General features: G+C 39.8%; 1 protein-coding gene across 1 annotated transcript in view; it reads right to left on the bottom strand.

The window, feature by feature from the left end:
* Positions 1-164: 164 nt before the first annotated feature.
* The window catches only part of LOC110076435 (cilia- and flagella-associated protein 337), a 48310-nt gene continuing 27074 nt past the window's right edge, over positions 165-21400 (bottom strand). Inside the window, exons 12-28 of the mRNA XM_072993756.2 lie at positions 20710-20812; positions 20479-20630; positions 19643-19745; positions 18485-18591; positions 18290-18369; positions 18130-18184; positions 16167-16212; positions 15964-16023; positions 10522-10684; positions 8615-8710; positions 7729-7787; positions 6360-6501; positions 5651-5690; positions 5479-5567; positions 3084-3268; positions 1348-1448; positions 165-1270 (exon numbers count right to left, since the gene is read on the bottom strand). Of these exons, the coding sequence (XP_072849857.2) occupies positions 1090-1270; positions 1348-1448; positions 3084-3268; positions 5479-5567; positions 5651-5690; positions 6360-6501; positions 7729-7787; positions 8615-8710; positions 10522-10684; positions 15964-16023; positions 16167-16212; positions 18130-18184; positions 18290-18369; positions 18485-18591; positions 19643-19745; positions 20479-20630; positions 20710-20812 (1762 nt within the window). The 3' untranslated portion in view covers positions 165-1089. The remainder of the gene's footprint in view (positions 1271-1347; positions 1449-3083; positions 3269-5478; positions 5568-5650; positions 5691-6359; positions 6502-7728; positions 7788-8614; positions 8711-10521; positions 10685-15963; positions 16024-16166; positions 16213-18129; positions 18185-18289; positions 18370-18484; positions 18592-19642; positions 19746-20478; positions 20631-20709; positions 20813-21400) is intronic.

Raw genomic sequence — 21400 nt, forward strand, 5'->3', positions numbered from 1 at the left:
TACGATTTAAGCTGCTTCCAATGAGCTTCATGCCCTCCAGCCTTCAACGGTGGGGGGTTGGGGGGGGGGGGGTAATGTAAGCAAATGTACTTAAGTCTCACAGATTTGGACTAAGTGAATATAATAGTTCTTACAGATCTTGACAGATACTTTTTTAAAAGATATTTTATTTTTAACATAGGGTAACAGGAAAAAAAAGATTGAGGTTAAGGGGAAGAGGAGAAACAATGACATACTAATATCCATTCTATACATATTGCCATATCAAAATTCCATTTTTTCCCCAATTTGAGTGATATCAGTTTTGTGGGCCTACCCAAAAGCAAGTGAACATAATTCTGTTCTTCACATCACACAGTAAGAATGACTTTTCTATAGCCACTGGGGTTCTGATGTCAGGATTTTGATGCAGGGCTCTCAGAGATGGGCAATGATTCTGGGGCAGATTCAATTGTGGGGAATTGCTTTACAATCTATCCTTAGCATGGTAAAATTCTAGTAAGGAAGGGGAACCTGTGGGACATTGGTTGAACTGCAGTACTGCAGTCAAGCCTCTGCTCCCAACCTGAGTTCAATCCCAATGGGTTCAGGTAGCTGGTTCAAGGTTGACTCAGCTTTCCACCCTTCCAAGGTCAGTAAATAAGTACCCAGCTCTTGGGAGGGCAGGAAGTGTTATTTGCATAATTATGTTGTAAACTGCCCAGAGAGTGCTTTAGGGTGATATACAAGTCACAACAATAATACCCCAGATACCATTTGGCTGCCATGCCTTTCATTTCAGAACAAAACACTTCGCCAGTTTAACTCTGAGTGATACTGAGAATTGCTTTGGTCCCACCTCTCTGCCCAAACCAACCTATAATTGGTAACAGCACTGCCACTTGCATCCAGTATGAATGTATTGATCTGTTTTGTGAGGTGTGAAACAACAGCATCATTCTCTTACAGAGCTGCCAAGCGCATTACTTTAAAGTTACATTTGCTGAACATGGTTTCAGACAGGGAGAAAGAAACAATGGGAAGGATTGAACAAGGGCTTCCACTGACCTTCTTCCAGGGATGAGGTAAACACTGTGCTAGCTATGTATCTTATGGCTCAGCTACTCCTTGATAACTAGCACTGAAAATATCTGTGCCAAGGACAGACAAGTCAGGCTTCTCACAGTTTCCTGGGAAATGGTGAATTTCATAATAGTTGATTGCATGGTACGCGTTTGCTCCCCTGTGGTGAACCCGCCTATTCAAAAGCGTAGATCGCTCGTACTTCAGCCTAGAGAAAGGAAATAGCAGCTAAGTCAGTATTATGGCACACTGTTAAAATAGGTTTTGGCTTGGGTTTCCACTCACCTTCTGCTTGAAACCTGTGCGTAAAACTGCTTCTTGAGTTCTTCTTTTATGTCCTCATCAGTAACTGTGACTTGGAAGGACTGAGATGTACGTCTTGCTTCCTGATAAAAGCAAAATGGCAGCTGCTGCATTACATACATTCATAACTTGCTTATCATCGCTGGAGCAGTAAAAGCAGCAAGTAAGGCAGAATCATCAGACCTGAGACACAAGACTAAAATGCATCCACCCTCATCAGCAAAGCAGAAATGTAGTCTTATGTGGAGCACATTGCAATAAACACAGTTTCAGAGTTATTCAAACAAGGATGGGTGAAGCCTAGTCTGCTTTGTCTGAGAAGGTCAGAGCTTAGAAGTACAGTAATGCATTAGAAGTAATACACCTTGTTTCCCTGAAAAGAAGGCCTAAGCTGAAAATAAGCCCTGGTTTGATTTGTCAGGATACTCCTAATACGTATAACCCCTACCCCCAAAATAAGCCCAGTTAAGTTAAACCTTGCTCTCCACCGTTGTGCAGCAACTAGAAGATGACATGACTAAAATAAAACATCCCCTGAAAATAAGTCCTAATGTGTTTTTTGGAGCAAAAATTAATATAAGAACTTGTCTTATTTTTGGGAAAACATGGTAATGGTTAATTTTTTAGATAACGAGTGTGTGATAAAGTTATATTTCAAAAGTAATACAGTCATAAAGAACAAAGGTGGAAGTACTTCCACAAGTTACTTTTTAAAAGTATCTTAACGTTTTTAGAATCGGTTTGTCAGGAGTTGCTAATCTGTTATGTCTTAAGAGCTTCCCTAATCAAAAGGCAACAGAAAGCAAAGCAAATTGTGCTGCTTATATACTGCCCCATGGTGCTTAAAGCAATGGGCAGTCCTGCAAGTAATGAATGCCACAGGGTACTTGCTCAGCATTGTGCCACATAATGACAATCATTCACTTTAAAAACACTGTAATAAGTTAATAGGAAAAAATTACTTTTGAAAATTATAAAACAGTATTCCCAGGAATCTCTCCCATCTTGGCAATTAGAAAAATGTATACCTCAAGGTGTGTCCTTGAACTACATTCAAGAAATGCAATCCAGCATGCATTCCTAAATTATGTCTTTGATTGTTATAGACTGGGGTCCCCTAGAAATAGTTCTTTTTAAAAAGCCACTGAGCTGTGATTCTCCTGCGCCCAAACAGTCCCTACCCATTGAGACATGTAATGGGAAATAGCAAATACTGTACTCTCCAACGCGGAAGGAAGCTGAGACGCTCTGTTGGAAGACATCTTTACACAATTAAACCAATTAAGGCATAGAAAAGCACTCTTAAACAAAAAGAAAGCTGTGAAGTTAAACTAATAAGTAAGTTAAATATGTTGGAATAAACATTAAGCAACAGCAGTGAAGCTGGGGAAACAGCTGGAAAGCCATGGTGCTGTTCTTCAGGGGCAGACCGCATCACTAATTTCCAGCAGCCTTTTCTCCCCATCAGTTCAGGGGCGGTGGGGCTCTTGAGCTGTCAACCAAAATGAAAATTGTCCCATGGCCTCTCTAAGGTGTGCCATTTTGTCGGCCCCGTCAAAGTATCCATAAAAGGTGGTGGATTCAGAGGTACAGAATATGTGACCTGGCAAATGCTGTTGGATTACAACTCCCATCATCCTTAACAATCTCTAGCCATGTTCATCCCATTAACAGCACTGTATCACAACATGGCAATGTTTTCTGTTGATAACACAGACCTTGCGGGTAGAAACATCCTGAGTCCTTCTATCTTGGCCCACGATTTGCACACCAGGAGGCTGATCTTCTAGCACAGGATGGCTGGGCATACTTTGTGGATCTATCAGAATTTCATATGGAACTCTGGGATGCTTCCAGGATGATGGGGTAAAAATTTCCCAAGGCTCGGCTTGGCCAAAAGTTCCTTTGGAGACAAAGAAAGGGAAAAGTATCAAATGGGCATACTGAAGAAACAGCATTCCATAGAGGCAGCTCTTCCTACAACTCTGGTGAAGAACAACAACTGTGCTCGCGAGTTTTCAAAAAAAGAAGAAGAAGAAATATTACCTAGTAACTCAAGCTCATGCTATTTTAGATTAAACAATGCATAGAATCCTATCAGTGTTTCCATAGATTTTTGCATAACTTGCTGCAGCTTATTTAAACTATTGACAATGTATCAAACAACATCTCACAAAGCGGGTCACGTGTGCAGCTTTTCCACTGAGATGCAATTTAGCACTTCATTAGTTATCCACAATTAGCTATAAGAAATTATGCAAATAAATAAGATTCCTGCCAGTGATCCGATAGTAATAATGGTGTCCTTCTTTTCATAATACATACCGTGTTTCCCCAAAAATAAGACAGGGTCTTATATTAATTTTTGCTCCAAAAAAGCATTAGGACTTATTTTCAGGGGATGTTTTATTTTACAGTCATGTCATCTTCTGGTTGCCATTAGAAGCATTTATACAGCCAACCTTAGTGCACTCAACAAAACTTTTTAGGTATAGAGATTTGCTTAAGAAAGATGGGGTATTAAAGACTAAAGAGGAATTAGAGGAGCAGAAAGTCTTTCTAGATTGGTGGATGAGATTACAATTAGACTCAAGGTGTATAAAAGATAAAACAATGGGCTTTGATGAAGAACAAATGACATTTGATAAATTACTGCTAGGGACAAGTGATAAAATAATTATGACAAGGTATGAATATCTCTTAAATATGAAAATGGAAGCTGAAGTGGTGAAAGACTGTATGATAAAATGGGGACAAAATATTGGTCATAATATTGATTTAGAACATTGGACACAAATTTGGCAAAATAATATTAAACAAAATCACTAAATTTCAAAGAAAATATAAGATGTTTTATAGATGGCATATGACTCAGCAAAACTTTCTAAAATGTATGAAAATATTTCTAACAAGTGTTGGAAATGTTAAAATACAAGAGAGTACTTTCTATCATGTTTGGTGGACATGTAGGGAAGCAAAAAATTACTAGAAATTAGTACATGGAATGTTGAAAAAAATTTGTATCTTGTGCCATACAATTTAAACTGGAATTGTTTCTATTGAATATTATGCCTGAGATTGTAGATAAAGAAATAAAATATTTGATAATATATGCAATTATTTCAGCTAGGAATACTATATGGGAAATATTGGAAGAAAGAAGAAATACCATCCCTAGAAGAGCTGACAGAAAAGATACTGGAAATGGTGGAGATGAATGTACTAACAGAACCACTAAATGAAAGGTCATCTCAAAAAGGACTCAAAAACTGGGGACGATTTTACAGCTGGACTCGAAATATGGATTGGATAAAAGAAGAATGTGAAGGTCCAATTAGGGAATGGAGAGATTAGTAATTATAGCAATTCTGGTAAAACCTGTTTTTGTTTGTTATCTTTTTATTTTAGTATAATTGTATAAATGGATGTAAAAGTACTCTCTCTCGCTCTCTGGAATTTTACATTTCCCCTACCCCTATCTATTCCCCCAGACCCCTACCCCCAATCCTAACCCCATTGAAAATGAATAATTTTTTTAAAACAACTATTGCTTGGCCTTCATATATAAAGCAAAGCAAAGCGTGCTGCTTATATACCGCCCCATAGCACTTCAAGCACTCTCTGGGCGGTTTACAAGTTAATTATGCAGCTACACATTGCCCCCCCCTCCCAACAAGCTGGGTACTCATTTTACCGACCTCGGAAGGATAGAAGGCTGAGTCAACCTTGAGCCGGCTACCTAGGATTTGAACCCCAGGTCGTGAGCACAGTTTTAGCTGCAGTACAGCGGTTTAACCACTGCGCCACGAGTATGTAATGTAATGTAATGTCAAATATAATTGTATAACTAATCCACTTAATATATCTGATGAAAAAGCTCATAGTACCATTTGTTTGTTGATCTTTCAGGTGGTGCAAGGCCAAATAGGAGAATTCATCCTCAAAAGCACCCTGTTATCAGTCCTGTTAAATATACTGGAGAAATAATAATAGCACAGCACTGTGTGTGTTTAAGTCCACCTTATCATTATAGCTGTCAGATTTCGTTCTGCTTAAGTGTCAACTGCCCTTGAGGTGTAATACATTTTAGTGCTTTGTGAACATATGATTTACCAATGTATTCTCCTTGCAGGCTCCAGAGGCGAACAGTACGATCGACAGAACAGGATAACAGGACATTGTCTTCATCTATGACCTCTAATCTGTTTGTTAAGCCAGAAAAGTAAATGGTTAGACATGTATATATACAAATCATTATTTTGTTAAAACCTAAATCAATACTTACGACACAATCTGCTTCAAATGAGCTCTCCAGTGATTTACATCTGAAACATATAGCAAAATAACTATGTTTACAGATATAATACATATTAATATACATGGGGGTGGGCAGACTAAGCTTGCAGAATATAATTTCTTATTAGGACCTTGAGATCAACTAGCTAGAACCTGATGCAAAAGATACAGACTTAGAAATCAATAATTTTGTGCCAAGAAACTAGTTTTTAATGCTTTTAATGAGGGGTTTCCTGGTTGCTGCCAAATTTTGGTGGTGGGGGCGGAAATCACTGCATTAGTCCCTGGACCTAACAATTTTTCCTGTGCTTGACCCAGAAGTCCATTTCAGAATCCCTTGTGAAGTTCCAGAGGAAACTTAAGTGCAGACCTTGGATAGTAGTGGATTAAAAGCATCTCAGCTTCTTTAAAGACAGCAAAAGATTAGGGAATGGTATTCTCAGACTTTATGGTGCTTTTGAACCAGGAACAGCTGTTTAGCTACATTTGAGGATGCCAAGGAAAATGCCATCCATCTAATATAATCAACTTATTATTGACTTTGTTCTACAACTGATACATTTAGGAATGACAATCTATTACATAGAATGTAAAGAATATCAAAATGTGGGTTTCCAAAGTGACTCATTCCATACTTATTTTTCAACCCATTTTTGTTCCATTATAACCCCAAAGCTAAAACATACATATGAACATACATTTTGGTGCTTCTGTTTCTGGATCCTGAACAGCATATTCTTGGATGTCATGGATGTACACATACCCATCCTCATCGGCGACATACAGATATGAATCATTGGCAGTCACAGCAATGCTACTGATCAGAGAGTTTCCTCTGGACTGGAACATAGGTCAACACAAGCCACATTATTAATAATTACTCAATAGAAGCCACTTTCAATATTCTTAGGGATACTCTAAAGCCCAGTCTTGGGTGTCAGAACAACCTAGGACTTCATACACATCTAAATTGACTAGAACAAATGAAATAATGAATATAACAAATACATCTATCTACAGTAGATGTAGATTAACTCAGTTTCTATCAAAATTCATACAACTCAAATTCCTTAAGCATTCTTAGGATCAAACTACAAGATATGCTAAACTTGTAATTAATCATCTCTCTTCCTGTGAAGGAATTTTTAGAGCCACATGTGTGAGCAATAAGACTCAAGCCCATGCCTACTGATCACAGAACAATGCAAACTAATTTACAAAATGTGGGGTTGAGCAAAGTTTAAGATAGAACAGACAAGTATCTGGGTGTTCCATATCTACTATAATTTGGCACTTAGTTGCCCAACCCCGGTTTACACTGCATCATAGGCATCCTTCAGTCTTGAGAGACTATGGTAACGTGCTTTGTATGGAGGACTTGGAACAGTGTCAAATGTTTTGATGCTGTACGCGAAGCTGGAGTGTCCTCTCCAGGGCACAAAGCCTGCGTAAAATAATGTGGAGGATAGGCTGTTACCCAACCAGCAAATCCCCCCTCTCCATGTCACTGAAATAGTCCAATGGAAAGGCAAGAGCCAATACAACTGGTTTCAGCGATGTTGCAGGAGTTGACAGAATGACATGAACTGCCTCCGGGATTCCAGCTCTGGATTTTGCCTTGAGGTAAACTCCTGAAGCCTTTTCCATCAGTGGATATAGCCACAAGGCAGTGGAGGTTTGAAATCGGAATTTTCCTTCTCCTAGATGGGCTGCCTTCCAGGGCTGACGTCCCACCTACCTGGCCTGTTCCCTCATGGCATGGATGGCGATGGCAGGGCCTCAGTGGGGGTTTGAAATCAGAGTTTTCCATCTTCTAGATGAGCTGCCTTCCAGGGCTGAATGAGTCCCACCTACCCAGCCTGTTCATCACAACCTGCTATTACTTATTTGCGATCTGTTCATTGTACTTGGATGTAGCAAGTCCAGTAAGACTTAGCTACTGTGATTTTGGATTTACATTGCAATTGATCAGCAACAGTATGCACACATATATGTTAATAAATTCAAGGCAGAAAATGAGATTCCACTGCAGTTAAGCAGAAAATCTCTTCTGACTGCCAAACTTACAGGTATGAAATGTGCTAGAAGTGGATCTTCAGTGCCCAGGCTCCAGAAGTGCAGAGAACCTGCAAAAGACATTGTAATATTAAAAGGTGTAGGAAATGTTCGGTAGCAACCTCTCAGAATGTTCTGACCAAACATTCTTGGGATCAGAACTGTCTGAAGCCCTGTTTATGCAATTATAATTCCACAATAAATCTTGGGTTAACTGATGCAGAGGTCAAGACATATGAGGAAGCCATTCTGTGGTTGTTTACTTTCACAATATGAACCCATAAAGTATCTAAATCCATAGGATGCCAAACTATATTGCCATATATACACCAAGTCACTCTTTCAACACTTGCTAAACTTTTGAACAGATTCACTCATACCATGTTCTTAACATGCAAGTCTTGCAGTGTGAACTGGGTCAAAATTTTAATAATCACCCCCCAGTCGACAGGTATTAGAAAATACACCTAGTCTAATACCACCATGGAGTCCTGACTACTGGCAGAAGAACATTCAAAGGTGAATTAAAGAGTTACAATTTATGTGGGGTATGAGTGAAACAAATGTATTCTTTAGGAGTAAATCAGAATCACATTATTAAAGCAGAGGCCAGTTAGGGAAAACTAAAATGTAAAATTCAGCACCCACATTCTCTTGGCCACCGCTCACCCCTTAGGATTGCTATGATGGTAGAGAAATGATGATAAAAGCCACAGTAGATAGATTACTCTCCTATATGACATTTACAGTCATGGGAGCTTTTTCAAGACAAGCAACTAGACATGGAATAGTGATTCCCCCCCCCCATTAAGATCTTAGATGACTTGCCACTTAACTCTGTCTACCCCTGCCTAGGGTTGTTCTGCATATTACTGACTAAATGTTTCATCATTCATACCTTGTGGCCCATTGGAAAGAAGAGAGGCTGCGGATGATTCAAATTTCACAGCACGAGTCATTAGAAAAATTACTTGAGTAACAGTTCCATCTATAGCTAGGAAAGGCAAAAAGACAGCATTTACTCACTTGAAAGAAAATGTCATTCACTCTTAAGAAGTGTTCAGAATACTACAATAAGCTCTACACAGGTGCACAACATCCCAAACATTTAATTTCTACCTGCCATAGATACTAGAGGCTCAATCTCAAATTCTTTCCTTTCTAGAAATTGACAAAGGGCACTCTGCTTTGTGAATTTGGCACAATTTTAATTTTATTGTGCAGTCAGTTCCATAACCAGTTGCACAATAGACACCTCACCAAATAGCCCAACTGTTTAACATTAATTATATACAGTACATGGACATCCTCAAAAGGCTGCTGGTCTTCATTGTTTTGGACACTTAAGGTCCAGAATCTCCCACCATGGGAAGAGAAGGGCCTCCTTCTCACTGCATGGGGACTACCCGTTACCACTTTTATCCCTCTCAAACATTTAGAGGAGAAAGAGGAGGTCGTCACTGTCACTGAAAAAAAAAAACCCAAACATGTGACAGCAGCAGTCTTGGCACTACCCACTATGGCACAGGGGATTTTGGTCATCCCTCTAACAGTGCCTTGCCCCTAAGAGTCATGACAAGTCTCATTTGTCATAAGCTTCCATCCCAACTGCATCTAATTTAAGATTAATAAATAAAATGTAAGGTTTGTTGAGATGGTCTTGGCCTGTTTTTAAATCTCATTTTCTAATGTAGACATTTACCATATTTTTCCATGTATAAGATGATACTTTTGTCAAATCTTTAGACTAAAAAATTGAGGGTCATCTTATACACGGAAGTAAGCTGAGGAGAGAACAAAACGGCCCGTACCTTGCCTCTGTAAACAGGCTGCCTCCAATCACAAGGCTTAGCTTCCTACAGTCAGAAGACTTAGCTTCCTCCAATCACAAGCCTTATGGAACTGACATCAGCTGATGCTAAACAAACCAATTGGAACACACCTCGTTGAAGGTAGAGCATGCAGGCAGTGCTCAGATGCAACAGGGACTCGTAATGCCCAAGCATTCTGAGCCCAGAGGCTGAATAAAGTTAAAGTGTGAGGCATAAGATGACAGTACTGGTATGTAAATGTTACCTAACTACAAAATAAAAATGTATTATGTTTTATGTTTAAAATATTAATTTCTTAATTTTGGGTCAGAAAATTGGAGGAGTCTTATACACAGAAAAATATAGTAATTTAGCCTTTCATGCTTTAACTTATTATAAAAATCCCACACTGTTATCCAACCCTGCCTACTTAGCTTTCTAGTAAAGATTACCTCCACAGGGTTTTCCTTTCAATTCTGTATATGTAGCATGACTTCTGGCCATCACTGAAAGAGCTGTTTGTGCTAAAGTAGTTCAGTGTCATCCTATGGTACAGCCAGTGATTGTTTTGGTTTGATTAGAAATCAAGCCTTATATTTACAGATCATTACAGAAATAACCTCAGAATATGATTTGGAAGGGCTACATTGGACAAGTAATCTGGATGCTTAGTTTTAAGAGCTAAGTATTTAGACCAGAGGGAAGTTTACTTCCTATACACCCATCAGTAAAACAGGAAATAACTAGAAGTATAACAAACAAACCCATAAAAACTTTTATTGGGCTGATCACATGGCACCCTTGTGTGATAGAAACTGATATGCTTTCACCACATCAGGCCTACTTGTCAGTAAAAAAAAAAGTTGGGATAGGCTTCCTCTTCAAACCTTTCCAGCATTTTCCATTTCCATTTAGTTCCATTTGCCACGATTCATACAGAATGATTCATACTGAGGTGGGGACTGTTTTCAGCAATCTTTCTTGGTAAACTTACATTCGGTACCAAGAGCGGAAGGAGCAATTGGAGTGTGGAATTTATGGCATATGTGACCTGAGTGCATATTCCAAACAATAATTTCACCATCATAACTGGATGTGGCAAGGAGAGCAGGTGGACACTGTGCAACACACAGAATGTCTTCCTTATGTCCCCGATTCTGGAGAAAAAGAAAAACTGAAGGAAGTCATGCTGTTCCATATTCCTCATGTTTCACAGTTGTTTTTCAACTGTATTTCATGCAAATGCATGAATCAACAGGTCATTCAGTAATGCAAACAAGCCCCATATTAGATAGAAGTACTACAATCAGTAGCCAGGCTGGAATCTTAAACATGGTTACTACAACAACAATACTACAACACCATAGATTGAATCTGGTAGACAAATTACTATCAGTGGAAATGTACATGACTTCCAAGTTCCATTTAGTTCATTTTTCTAACAGTTTAAAAATTGTAACAAATTAAAGTGTAACAAATCCATGAATAAATGAATTACAGGAAGCTCAGTGGATTTTGACTTAAAGAGACACACCTTACTGTGCTCTCTTTCTAAAGTTACAAGCAAACATCCTCTATAGGAAAACTGACAACCTGTATTTGACAGTAGCTCACAGTCTTACAATCAAGCACAACTAGCTTCATTTCAAATGAGCCTTGTGTATATTTGGATATAGGAAAATGTATACAAATATACACAAAGTGTGCATCTGAAATGAATTGAAACTTGGCTATTCTCAGTTAATATTTCCCAACCACCAAGCTGCATGGCACACCAATAAAAGCTTGGGAGGGGGAGGCAAAAGTTCCAGTAGACACACCCTGAAGCCATTATTTGAATATCAAGCCATATTTGATAACTCTCCCATAAATATAGGATGAAAAAGTCATTTCCAAAACAATCGGATTACTATCACATTGCCAAATTGTGGATTTAGTCTCTTCCAGTCACTAGGTCTGACTACCATTTAGACCAGGCTTGTTCAACCTGCGGCCCAAGGGCTGCATGCGGCCCAGGTTGGCTCATAATGTGGCCCAGTGCAATTTTTTATTTTAAAAGAAATTCCAAAGTTTCAAGTTACACTGCCGGCGCTTGCGGCTGGAATGTGGCCGGGGCATGTCACAACAGTAGAGGGGGAGAGAGAGGGAAGGAAGGAGCGGGAGGGGAAGGGAGAGGGGGGCTGCGTGACTTCATTGTGCCATCCCCGTCAATAGGTGGACCCCCTCCTGACCCATAAAGCCGCCGGAGTCGAAGCTGGCAGCCTCTGCTGTCTGAGATCACAGCTGCCGGTTAGCGCGCTTGGAGCGGGGCTGCGGAGGATGGCTAGGGCTGCCCCCCCATGTGGCCCAAACCAAATTTATGTGCGGCACAAAACAAATTTTCATCTTCTAATGTGGCCCTGGGAAAGTGAAAGGTTGGACACCCCTGATTTAGACAGTAATTAGATTTTCTGTAGGAATATAAATCTCATCTTCTGTTTTGTGGTACAAAGCCTGGATATTGTTTCTGGTGTTATTGTTCTATGCCCAGATTTAATTTAAATCATATGAGTTTAAATCACTGCAAAGTGGATAAAAATCAATGTTTAAAAAAAAATTTAAAAGATTTTAAAATTCAAATCAGATTATATTTAAATTAAAATTTTCTTCAAATCAGATATAAAATAATTTAATAAAATCATTGATTTTTATCCACCCTGCAGTGATTTGTCTGTCTGTTTAGTCGTTTAGTCGTGTCCGACTCTTCGTGACCCCATGGACCAGAGCACGCCAGGCCCTCCTGTCTTCTACTGCCTCCCGGAGTTGTGTCAGGTTCATGTTGGTTGCTTCGCAGACACTGTCCAGCCATCTCATCCTCGGTCGTCCCCTTCTCCTCTTGCCATCACACCTTCCTAACATCAAGGTTTTTTCCAAGGACTCTTTTCTTCTCATGAGATGGCCAAAGTACTGGAGCCTCAGCTTCAGGATCTGTCCTTCCAGTGAGCATTCAGGGTTGATTTCCTTTAGAACTGATAGGTTTGTTCTCCTTGCAGTCCAGGGGATTCTCAAGAGCCTCCTCCAGCACCACAATTCAAAGGCATCAATTCTTCGGCGGTCTGCTTTCTTTATGGTCCAGCTCTCACTTCCATACATCACGACAGGAAAAACCATAGCTTTGACTATTCGGACTTTTGTTGGCAAGGTGATGTCTCTGCTTTTCAAGATGCTGTCAAGATTTGTCATCGCTTTCCTCCCAAGAAGAAGGCGCCTTTTAATTTCAGGGCTGCTGTCTCCATCTGCAGTGATCATGGAGCCCAGGAAGATAAAATTTGACACTGCCTCCATATCTTCCCCTTCTATTTCCCAGGAGGTGATGGGACCAGTGGCCATGATCTTAGTTTTTTTGATGTTGAGTTTCAGACCGTTTTTTGCACTCTCCTCTTTCACTCTCATTACAAGGTTCTTTAATTCCTCCTCACTTTCTGCCATCAGAGTGGTATCATCTGCATATCGGAGGTTGTTGATATTTCTTCCGGCAATCTTAATTCCGGCTTGGGTTTCTTCCAGTCCAGCCTTCCGCATGATGTATTCTGCATATAAGTTAAATAAGCTGGGGGACAATATACAGCCTTGCCGTACTCCTTTCCCAATTTTGAACCACTCAGTTGTTCCATGACCAGTTCTAACTGTTGCTTCCTGTCCCACATATAGGTTTCTCAGGAGATGGATAAGGTGGTCAGGCACTCCCATTTCTTTAAGAACTTGCCATAGTTTGCTGTGGTCCACACAGTCAAAGGCTTTCGCATAGTCAATGAAGCAGAAGTAGATATTTTTTTGGAACTCTCTGGCTTTCTCCATAATCCAGCGCAAGTTAGCAATTTGGTCTCGAGTTCCTCTGCCTCTTCGGAATCCAGCTTGTACTTCTGGGAGTTCTCGGTCCACATACTGCTGAAGCCTACCTTGTAGGATTTTGAGCATAACCTTGCTAGCGTGTGAAATGAGTGCAATTGTACGGTAGTTGGAGCATTCTTTGGCACTGCCTTTCTTTGGGATTAGGATGTAGACTGATCTTTTCCAATCCTCTGGCCACTGTTGAGTTTTCCAAACTTGCTGGCATATTGAATGTAGCAACTTAACAGCATCATCTTTCAAGATTTTAAATAGTTCAACTGGAATGCCATCACCTCCACTGGCCTTGTTGTTAGCCAGGCTTTCTAAGGCCCACTTGACTTCGCTCTCCAGGATGTCTGGCTCAAGGTCAGCAACTACATTGTCTGGGTTGTCCGGGATATCCAAATCTTTCTGATATAATTCCTCTGTGTATTCTTGCCACCTCTTCTTGACGTCTTCTGCTTCTGTTAGGTCCCTCCCATTTTTGTCTTTTATCATTTTGCGCAAAATGTTCCTCTAATATGTCCAATTTTCCTGAACAGATCTCTGGTCTTTCCTTTTCTGTTATCTTCCTCTATTTCTTTGCATTGTTCATTTAAGAAGGCCCTCTTGTCTCTCCTTGCTATTCTTTGGAAGTCTGCATTCAAGTTTCTGTAACTTTCCCTATCTCCCTTGCATTTTGCTTCCCTTCTCCTCTCTGCTATTTCTAAGGCCTCGTTGGACAGCCACTTTGCTTTCTTGCATTTCCTTTTCTTTGGGATGGTTTTCGTTGCTGCCTCCTGGACAATGTTACGAGCCTCTATCCAAAGTTCTTCAGGCACTCTGTCCACCAAATCTAGTTCCTTAAATCTGTTCTTTACTTCCACTGTGTATTCATAAGGGATTTGGTTTAGATTATACCTGAGTGGCCCAGTGGTTTTTCCTAATCTCTTCAGTCTAAGCTTGAATTTTGCTATGAGAAGCTGATGATCAGAACCGCAGTCAGCTCCAGGTCTTGTTTTTGCTGACTGTATAGAGCTTCTCCATCTTTGGCTGCAGAGAATATAATCGATCTGATTTCGATATTGCCCATCTGGTGATTTCCATGTATAGAGTCGCCTCTTGTGTTGTTGGAAAAGAGTGTTTGTGATGACCAGCTTATTCTCTTGACAAAACTCTATTAGCCTTTGTCCTGCTTCGTTCTGAACTCCAAGGCCAAACTTCCCTGTTGTTCCTTTTATCTCTTGGCTCCCTACTTTAGCATTCCAGTCCCCTAGAATGAGAAGAACATCTTTCTTTGGTGTCAGTTCTAGAAGGTGTTGTAAATCTTCATAGAATTGTTCAATTTCAGTCTCCTCAGCAATGCTGGTTGGTGCATAAACTTGGATTATTGTGATGTTGAATGGTCTGCCTTGGATTCGTATTGACATCATTCTATCATTTTTGAGATTGTATCCCATTACAGCTTTTCCCACTCTTTTGTTGACTATGAGGGCTACTCCATTCCTTCTACGGGATTCTTGCCCACAATAGTAGATATGATAATCATCTGAGCTGAATTCGCCCATTCCTGTCCATTTTAGTTCACTGATGCCCAGGATGTCGGTGTTTATTCTTGCCATCTCCTGTTTGACCACCTCCAGCTTCCCAACGTTCATAGATCTTACATTCCAGGTTCCTATGCAGTATTTTTCTTTGCAGCATTGGATTTTCCTTTCACTTCCAGGCACGTCCACAGCTGAGCGTCCTTTCGGCTTTGGCCCAACCACTTCATTAGCTCTGGAGCTACTTGTACTTGTCCTCCACTCTTCCTCAGTAGCATGTTGGACGCCTTCCGACCTGAGGGGCCCATCTTCCAGCGTCATATCTTTTAGCCTTTTGTTTCTGATCATGGGGCGTTCTTGGCAAAGATACTGGAGTGGCTTGCCATTTCCTACTCCAGGTGGATTGCGTTTAGTCGGAACTCTCCACTATGTCCTGTCCGTCTTGGGTGTCCCTGCACGGCATAGCCCATAGCTTCTCTGAGTTACTCAAGCCCCTTCGCCACGACAAGGCAGCAATCCATGAAGGAGTAGTGATTTAAATCCATTTAATTTAAATCAAATCTACCCTGTAAGCCTGTGCGCCTTACCTATGAAAACTGATTTACAAGGCTATTGTTGTTGTTTTGAATATAAAGATATTTTTTCAAAAGCTTTCCCTCATCCCCTACTGCAATATGAACACCATCTACATCTAAGGAAGAGTTATGAAGAACTCACAAACTTGCCTCATTTGTTAATTTTCCTCGATTCAGCAAAGATATTATTCAGTCAAGGATTTTGTTTGTACAGATAGATCATATGGCTACTTTTTTCTACCTACATTTACAGAGCAATCCTAAACAAATTTGCTAGACAACAAGCCTCACTAAGCCAATAGGACTTAATTTTGTGTAAACATGGCTTGCATAGCCCTCAACATCACTTATATGCATTGTTATTATTATCATCACCATCATCATAATCATCCCTTGTGTGCAACATCAACTAATATTTTTAATACATACAAAACATTTTAAATTTGAAGCACACTGAGATGGTCTTACTATATCATCCTGCCAGCAGGCTTGAGGGGTCTGAAAATGATGCATGTTGTCTGTGGAATCCTAAAACAAACCAATATCCAAATTAAAGCATGCAAATGTGCATATTAGTTTTACACAAGTAAGGACAAGAAGTGCAGTGTAGCAATGTGAATGCAGAACTGAGAGTTGACACAATTTGTTTCTGCTCTTGTTTTGCTACTTACATAAAATAGGTTTATTCTTCTGTCCCATCCAACTCCTATGATATACCTGAAAGAAGAATTAATATATAAATATTAACAGATATATTTGACAATTAAAAATGGCTCCCTTTCCCTTCTATAACAACACTACATGCAGCAATTAAATGACTATGAGTGTGTGAGTGTGGTTAGATGTGGGGGGGGGAACTATGTTTGAATCGGGTTTAGCATGTTTGATATTTTTTTAAAAAAAGATGCCTACATGACACACATGGAAGCATGGAATTTTTTTTGCCTGGTAAGTGTTTTGTTGTTGTTGGAAAGCCAAATATTTCACTTGGCTGTGAGGGAATTGTTTATTTCAAATCACTTGTAAAAATCACCTTATTTTGAATTGTTTTGACATACATGAATGCCTCTCTGTGTGTAAATTGTTTGGGCAGGGTTGCCACTGGCTATTGTGCCTTCCACGCTCCCTCACTTTCACAAGCCTAGTCAATGTCTCTGGTCAGTTTCAGCCCTGGCCTCTCCTTCACAAGCCTAGTGGATCTGCTCCCTTGCTCCCTCTTCTTCTCCACTGCCTCTGTGTCTGTCTAGCTGTCTCCATAGGCTTGTATCTGGCTGCAGGGAAATCTCTGTTTTAATTTTTTTCTCCTATCTGTTTTTGTATGCTAGCACTGTGCCTTTAATTTAAAAAATTAAACAATGATTTAAAACCCTGGTTCTTAACCTTGGGTTACTCAGGAGTTTTGGACTGCAACTCCCAGAAGCCTTCACCACCAGCTGTCCTGACTGGGGTTTCTGGGAGTTGCAGTTCAAAAGCATCCGAGTAACAAAGGTTAAGAACCACTGATTTAAAATAACACCACAGAAACAATGGCTAGTGGCTGTGAGAGGCCACCAGCACAAGAGTGGGCGAGTGCAGGACAAAGCCTCTGATACAATGGTTTTAAAAGGCCCTGCACCCTGCTCCAACAATATACAAGACAGCTTAAAATGATTTAAATTTTTCCCAAGAGAACACACCTACCGACCCAAAAACCATGTGACTACCATGTGGCTTTAGACCAAATTCAAACCCCCGTGCGGTCCATCCCCTGATTTATTTCAATAGAGTAGTGTAACCATGACTTAGGTTTAGCCCCTTCATGTCTCTAAACTGCTGATGTCTGCATATCAAACCACTGCTGAAGCACAAGAGATAGACAGTAAGCCCCATAACACAGTAACTGAGCTTCTGTTTCCACAGAGAGAAAGTCTACAGCTTAACAACTAATATCTTTTTTTCTAGACGAAAGATAGCATCTTCGGTAGATAGGAAGGAGTTCAGAAAAAGCCAACAGCCACTACTTCTATTGTTTAGATGAATTATGACTTGGCAGAATGATGTAACAGTTTGGCTTAATTTAAGACATCAGAGCTTGGAAAAGTTACTTTTCTGGAATATTACTATCATAGTCCTCACCAATACTCTCTGGAAGCCTCTAGGAGCTGTAATCTTGAAATATTCTTTTGCAAGTTTTGTTCATAACAAGCACTCACAAAAAGATCTCTTTGGGACTGTTTTACAGATACGAATAGCCCATCATTAGAGCTGAAATCAGGTTATTCTTTTTGAGAGTGCTTCACGAACTTGTGTCTGAAAAATCACACTTGTATGGGGGAAACATGGTCTAGTTTTGAAGATCAACGAACAACAAAGAAAGCTGATCTGCAAACTACAGGAGGTGAGACAAGCAATAATTATCTGTTGCAGATAATTATCTGCTGCAATTATTACGTGCAATTAGCACTTAAGAAGTTCCCTTTAATGATGAGTTGTCTCTAACAGGCAGTTCAGCCCTAAGTGTGGCAAAAATGCATGTCAGGCTGTCAACCAGTCGTCTGGAGAATAGCAAGGTGCCTGGTAATACAGAAGCTAGCTATCCTTGATCTAAGATAACATGTCTTGCAGCAAGCTGTGTTGATGCTCTTGATTGCTTACTTATTTTTGTTCACCTCCACGTAAGTGCAGTCACAGACTTCCTCACTTCTGTCTTCTGGAGGGAAGAAAAATGCAGAAACATTGAAGCATCCAAGCAGTACAAGATTATTATTGACATAAAATTTCCAGCTCTTAACCAGCAAGTACGTAGATTTCTTACCCCTTTTTAAAGTCTTCAAACATTGCCCACTGTTGTAATTCCAGATTTTCAAACAGCCATCTCTTCCTCCCGTGATTAGTCTAGAAGGTGATTTTAAAAGTATATCACTATTCCTTCTACATGGGTGGAGGGGGACTGTTTACACAGAAAAAAAATGTACACAGAATACTTCAAAGGGTACATTTGTAAACATACCTCCTCCCACTAGAATCAAAAGTGAGACAAGTGATAGCAGAGCTGCCATGAGCTTTACCAAATTCAAACAAGGGCTTTCCACTTTCGAAATCCCATACCTTGACCACCTTTAAAAACACACAAACATTTAAAAAGCGTATGAATAAACAGATCTGAAAGCCTGCTGTGTTTGAACGAACAGTCACCATGTCATGACAAAGGAAGGTCAGTAGTTCATGCTACTGCTTTGCATGCAGAATGCCCCAGGTTCAATCCATCATAGCGCTAGATACAGCTAGGAAATAACCCCATCTGAGACTCTAGAGAAGGAATGCTAGTAGTCATTGTCAACAGTTAGATGGGCCAGTGGAGTGGCTTGGTATATGGTGACTTTCTATACACAGATGGTAATCACAAGCAAAAAGAGATTGAGTCAGGGCAATGGAACAGCCATGGCACAGGCTTGTGTATTTTACTGTGCAAACGAAAGGAGGATCTGTAGAACAATCTCTGGAGGTCAAAACAGATACAACAGAGAGCACATTGTCAGAAGCAATGATCTTATCTTCAGAAGTCTGATAGTCACTGCACAAGCTTATTTTGTTTTGTAAGTAGTCATCTGGTGTTAAACATGGGCTTCATTTGCATTCTGATTGTTCGGTCTTGTACCTTTTAAACACTAATATACAGTAGTTACATTTGCTGATGACATAGTAATTATTGATCTGATTTGACTCTTATTTTCACAGATTTGCATGAAAAAATATGCAAAAAGTCAAACAAACAAACAAACAAATAACCCCTCTCTCTCTCCACAGGCCATATCTTCCATTAACTTATTTAATCCTCCATTAAAGCCCTTTATATTGGTAGGCATTAAACCTTTGGTAGCAAGCTCCACAGTTTTAACAATGCAAGAAGAAGGCTAGCTCAACCTTGATCCATTTCCCACTAGCCTCCAAAGGCAAAGGAGCTTGAAGGAGGTCTTCTGGATGTCATTACATATTGATTTAACAGTGTTGTTAGTTAAATAATTTGGTCCCAATGACTTCAATAGCTCTGCTCCAAGCATGATTAAATCTGGATTCAACAATAATATATGCATAGCTTGTTTCGCTATAAAGTCAAAGTGGGGAAACACATGGAGAGAACTTTGTCTTACACCATCATTTCACTTACAGAGTCCTCTGAGCAACTCACAACATGCCGGAATACCTTGTTGAATTTGCAACACAACACTGGTTTCTTATGGGAAATCACCATGTAAGGATCTGAAGGTAATCTGGCTTGTGGAGAATAAAAATAAAAGAAATTATTGAAGTATATACAGTAGGAGTGCAGTTCTATCCATTATCCGGATGGGAGGATATGATTCAGCTCTGAACCTGATGATGGAAAAACATAGAGGAGCCTCAATTGCAATACTGCAATTAAGACTCTGCTCATAACTTGAGTTTGATCGTGGGCTCAGGTAGCCAGCTCATGGTTGGCCTAACCTTCCATCCTTCTGAGCTTGGTAAACTGAGTACCCATCTTGCTTTGGAGGTGGGCATTGTAAAAGAAAGCAAAACTTGATTGATTGATTGATTGATTGCATCATCTGCATTGATTCCAATAAATACTATTTGCTATTTAGACTAATGTTGATCTACATGAGTACTGGCATGTTCTTCATGTGTTAACACAACACAACTGACGCTTGAAAGGAGAACTACCTGAAACAATAACTCAAGATGTAATCAGATGGGAGGAAGGTGCGAATCGCTAGGACACAGATCACATTAGACCCCTCCACAAACAGTCCAAAACGCAATCTATTTCCCTGTGTAATCCAACCTGAAACTATTTATTAATGTTTCTTTGAACTCTATAAATCTACTTGTTTAGAGAAGTAATAGTAATAAAAACATATTATTTTCTGCACTCAGCTCTCAAAAAGTTAATTTCCTAGGTGCACGTCATGCCATTTCAAATGTTTGTAGTTTTCAGGTTCTAGCGATTTTCCTTTGTCTTACCGTGATCTTAAGTGGAGAACAGCCAGTGTATCTGTGGCTAGACAGAGTAATCTGGTGCCTGATACATAATGACAAGCACTAATCTCCCCTTTAATTCCATTGTTTTTTGCACAGGTTGTGAATAAGCATGTCTGGTCTTCAACGTCCCATATCTGCAAGGAAAGAACTGTGACCTTCTAAACAGAAAGCAAGGGAAAATGACAAGCATAACACAAAAAGCAAAAGACAGACCTTAACTGTGTTGTCTGTTGATACAGAAAATATTTTGTCCTCTTCCGATATGTGGACATAGAATATAGGGGCCATGTGGCCTCTGAGCATGCCAGTTGGCCGTCTGGAATTGGATCAGAATATTAAACACTGAGCAGCTTCAAACAAAACATGAAATAAAACACAGAAATGAGTCATCAGCACTGACACTGCTGTAATTCAACAGTAAACAAACATGAGTGATGTGATTGTAGTACTATAAAAATGTGGAACCTCTTTTAGCCAGAGGGACACATTCAGCTTCACATGGGCTCTTGGGACCCATGTTTCAGCAGTGAGTGAAGTGAAAAGAAAAGGGTGGGATGAACAATACCAGCATATTTTAGCCTGAGGATTTCTCTGGTGGCAGTAAACTCTAAGGAAAGACATTTTCCAATTTCAGAATGAGGAAAATGGGTAAGTGCTAGGAAATCATGTGACCTGGAATAAGGCAGTGTCCTGTGTTCCTAAGAGAGTATAAGGTATTACTGTAGGTGGATGTGTATCATTGTGATAACTACCACATCGTCTCCAAATCAGTAAGAGTGGTTTAGAATTCATTCATTTTAAAGAGTGTATAGATTTCATTGTGGACTATTAACACGTTTATTTATTTATTATTTATTTATTTATTCTATTTATATCCCGCCTATCTAGTCGATTAAGACCACTC

This window comes from Pogona vitticeps, chromosome 3, assembly GCF_051106095.1.
Source record: "Pogona vitticeps strain Pit_001003342236 chromosome 3, PviZW2.1, whole genome shotgun sequence".
NCBI classification, from domain to species: domain Eukaryota; kingdom Metazoa; phylum Chordata; class Lepidosauria; order Squamata; family Agamidae; genus Pogona; species Pogona vitticeps.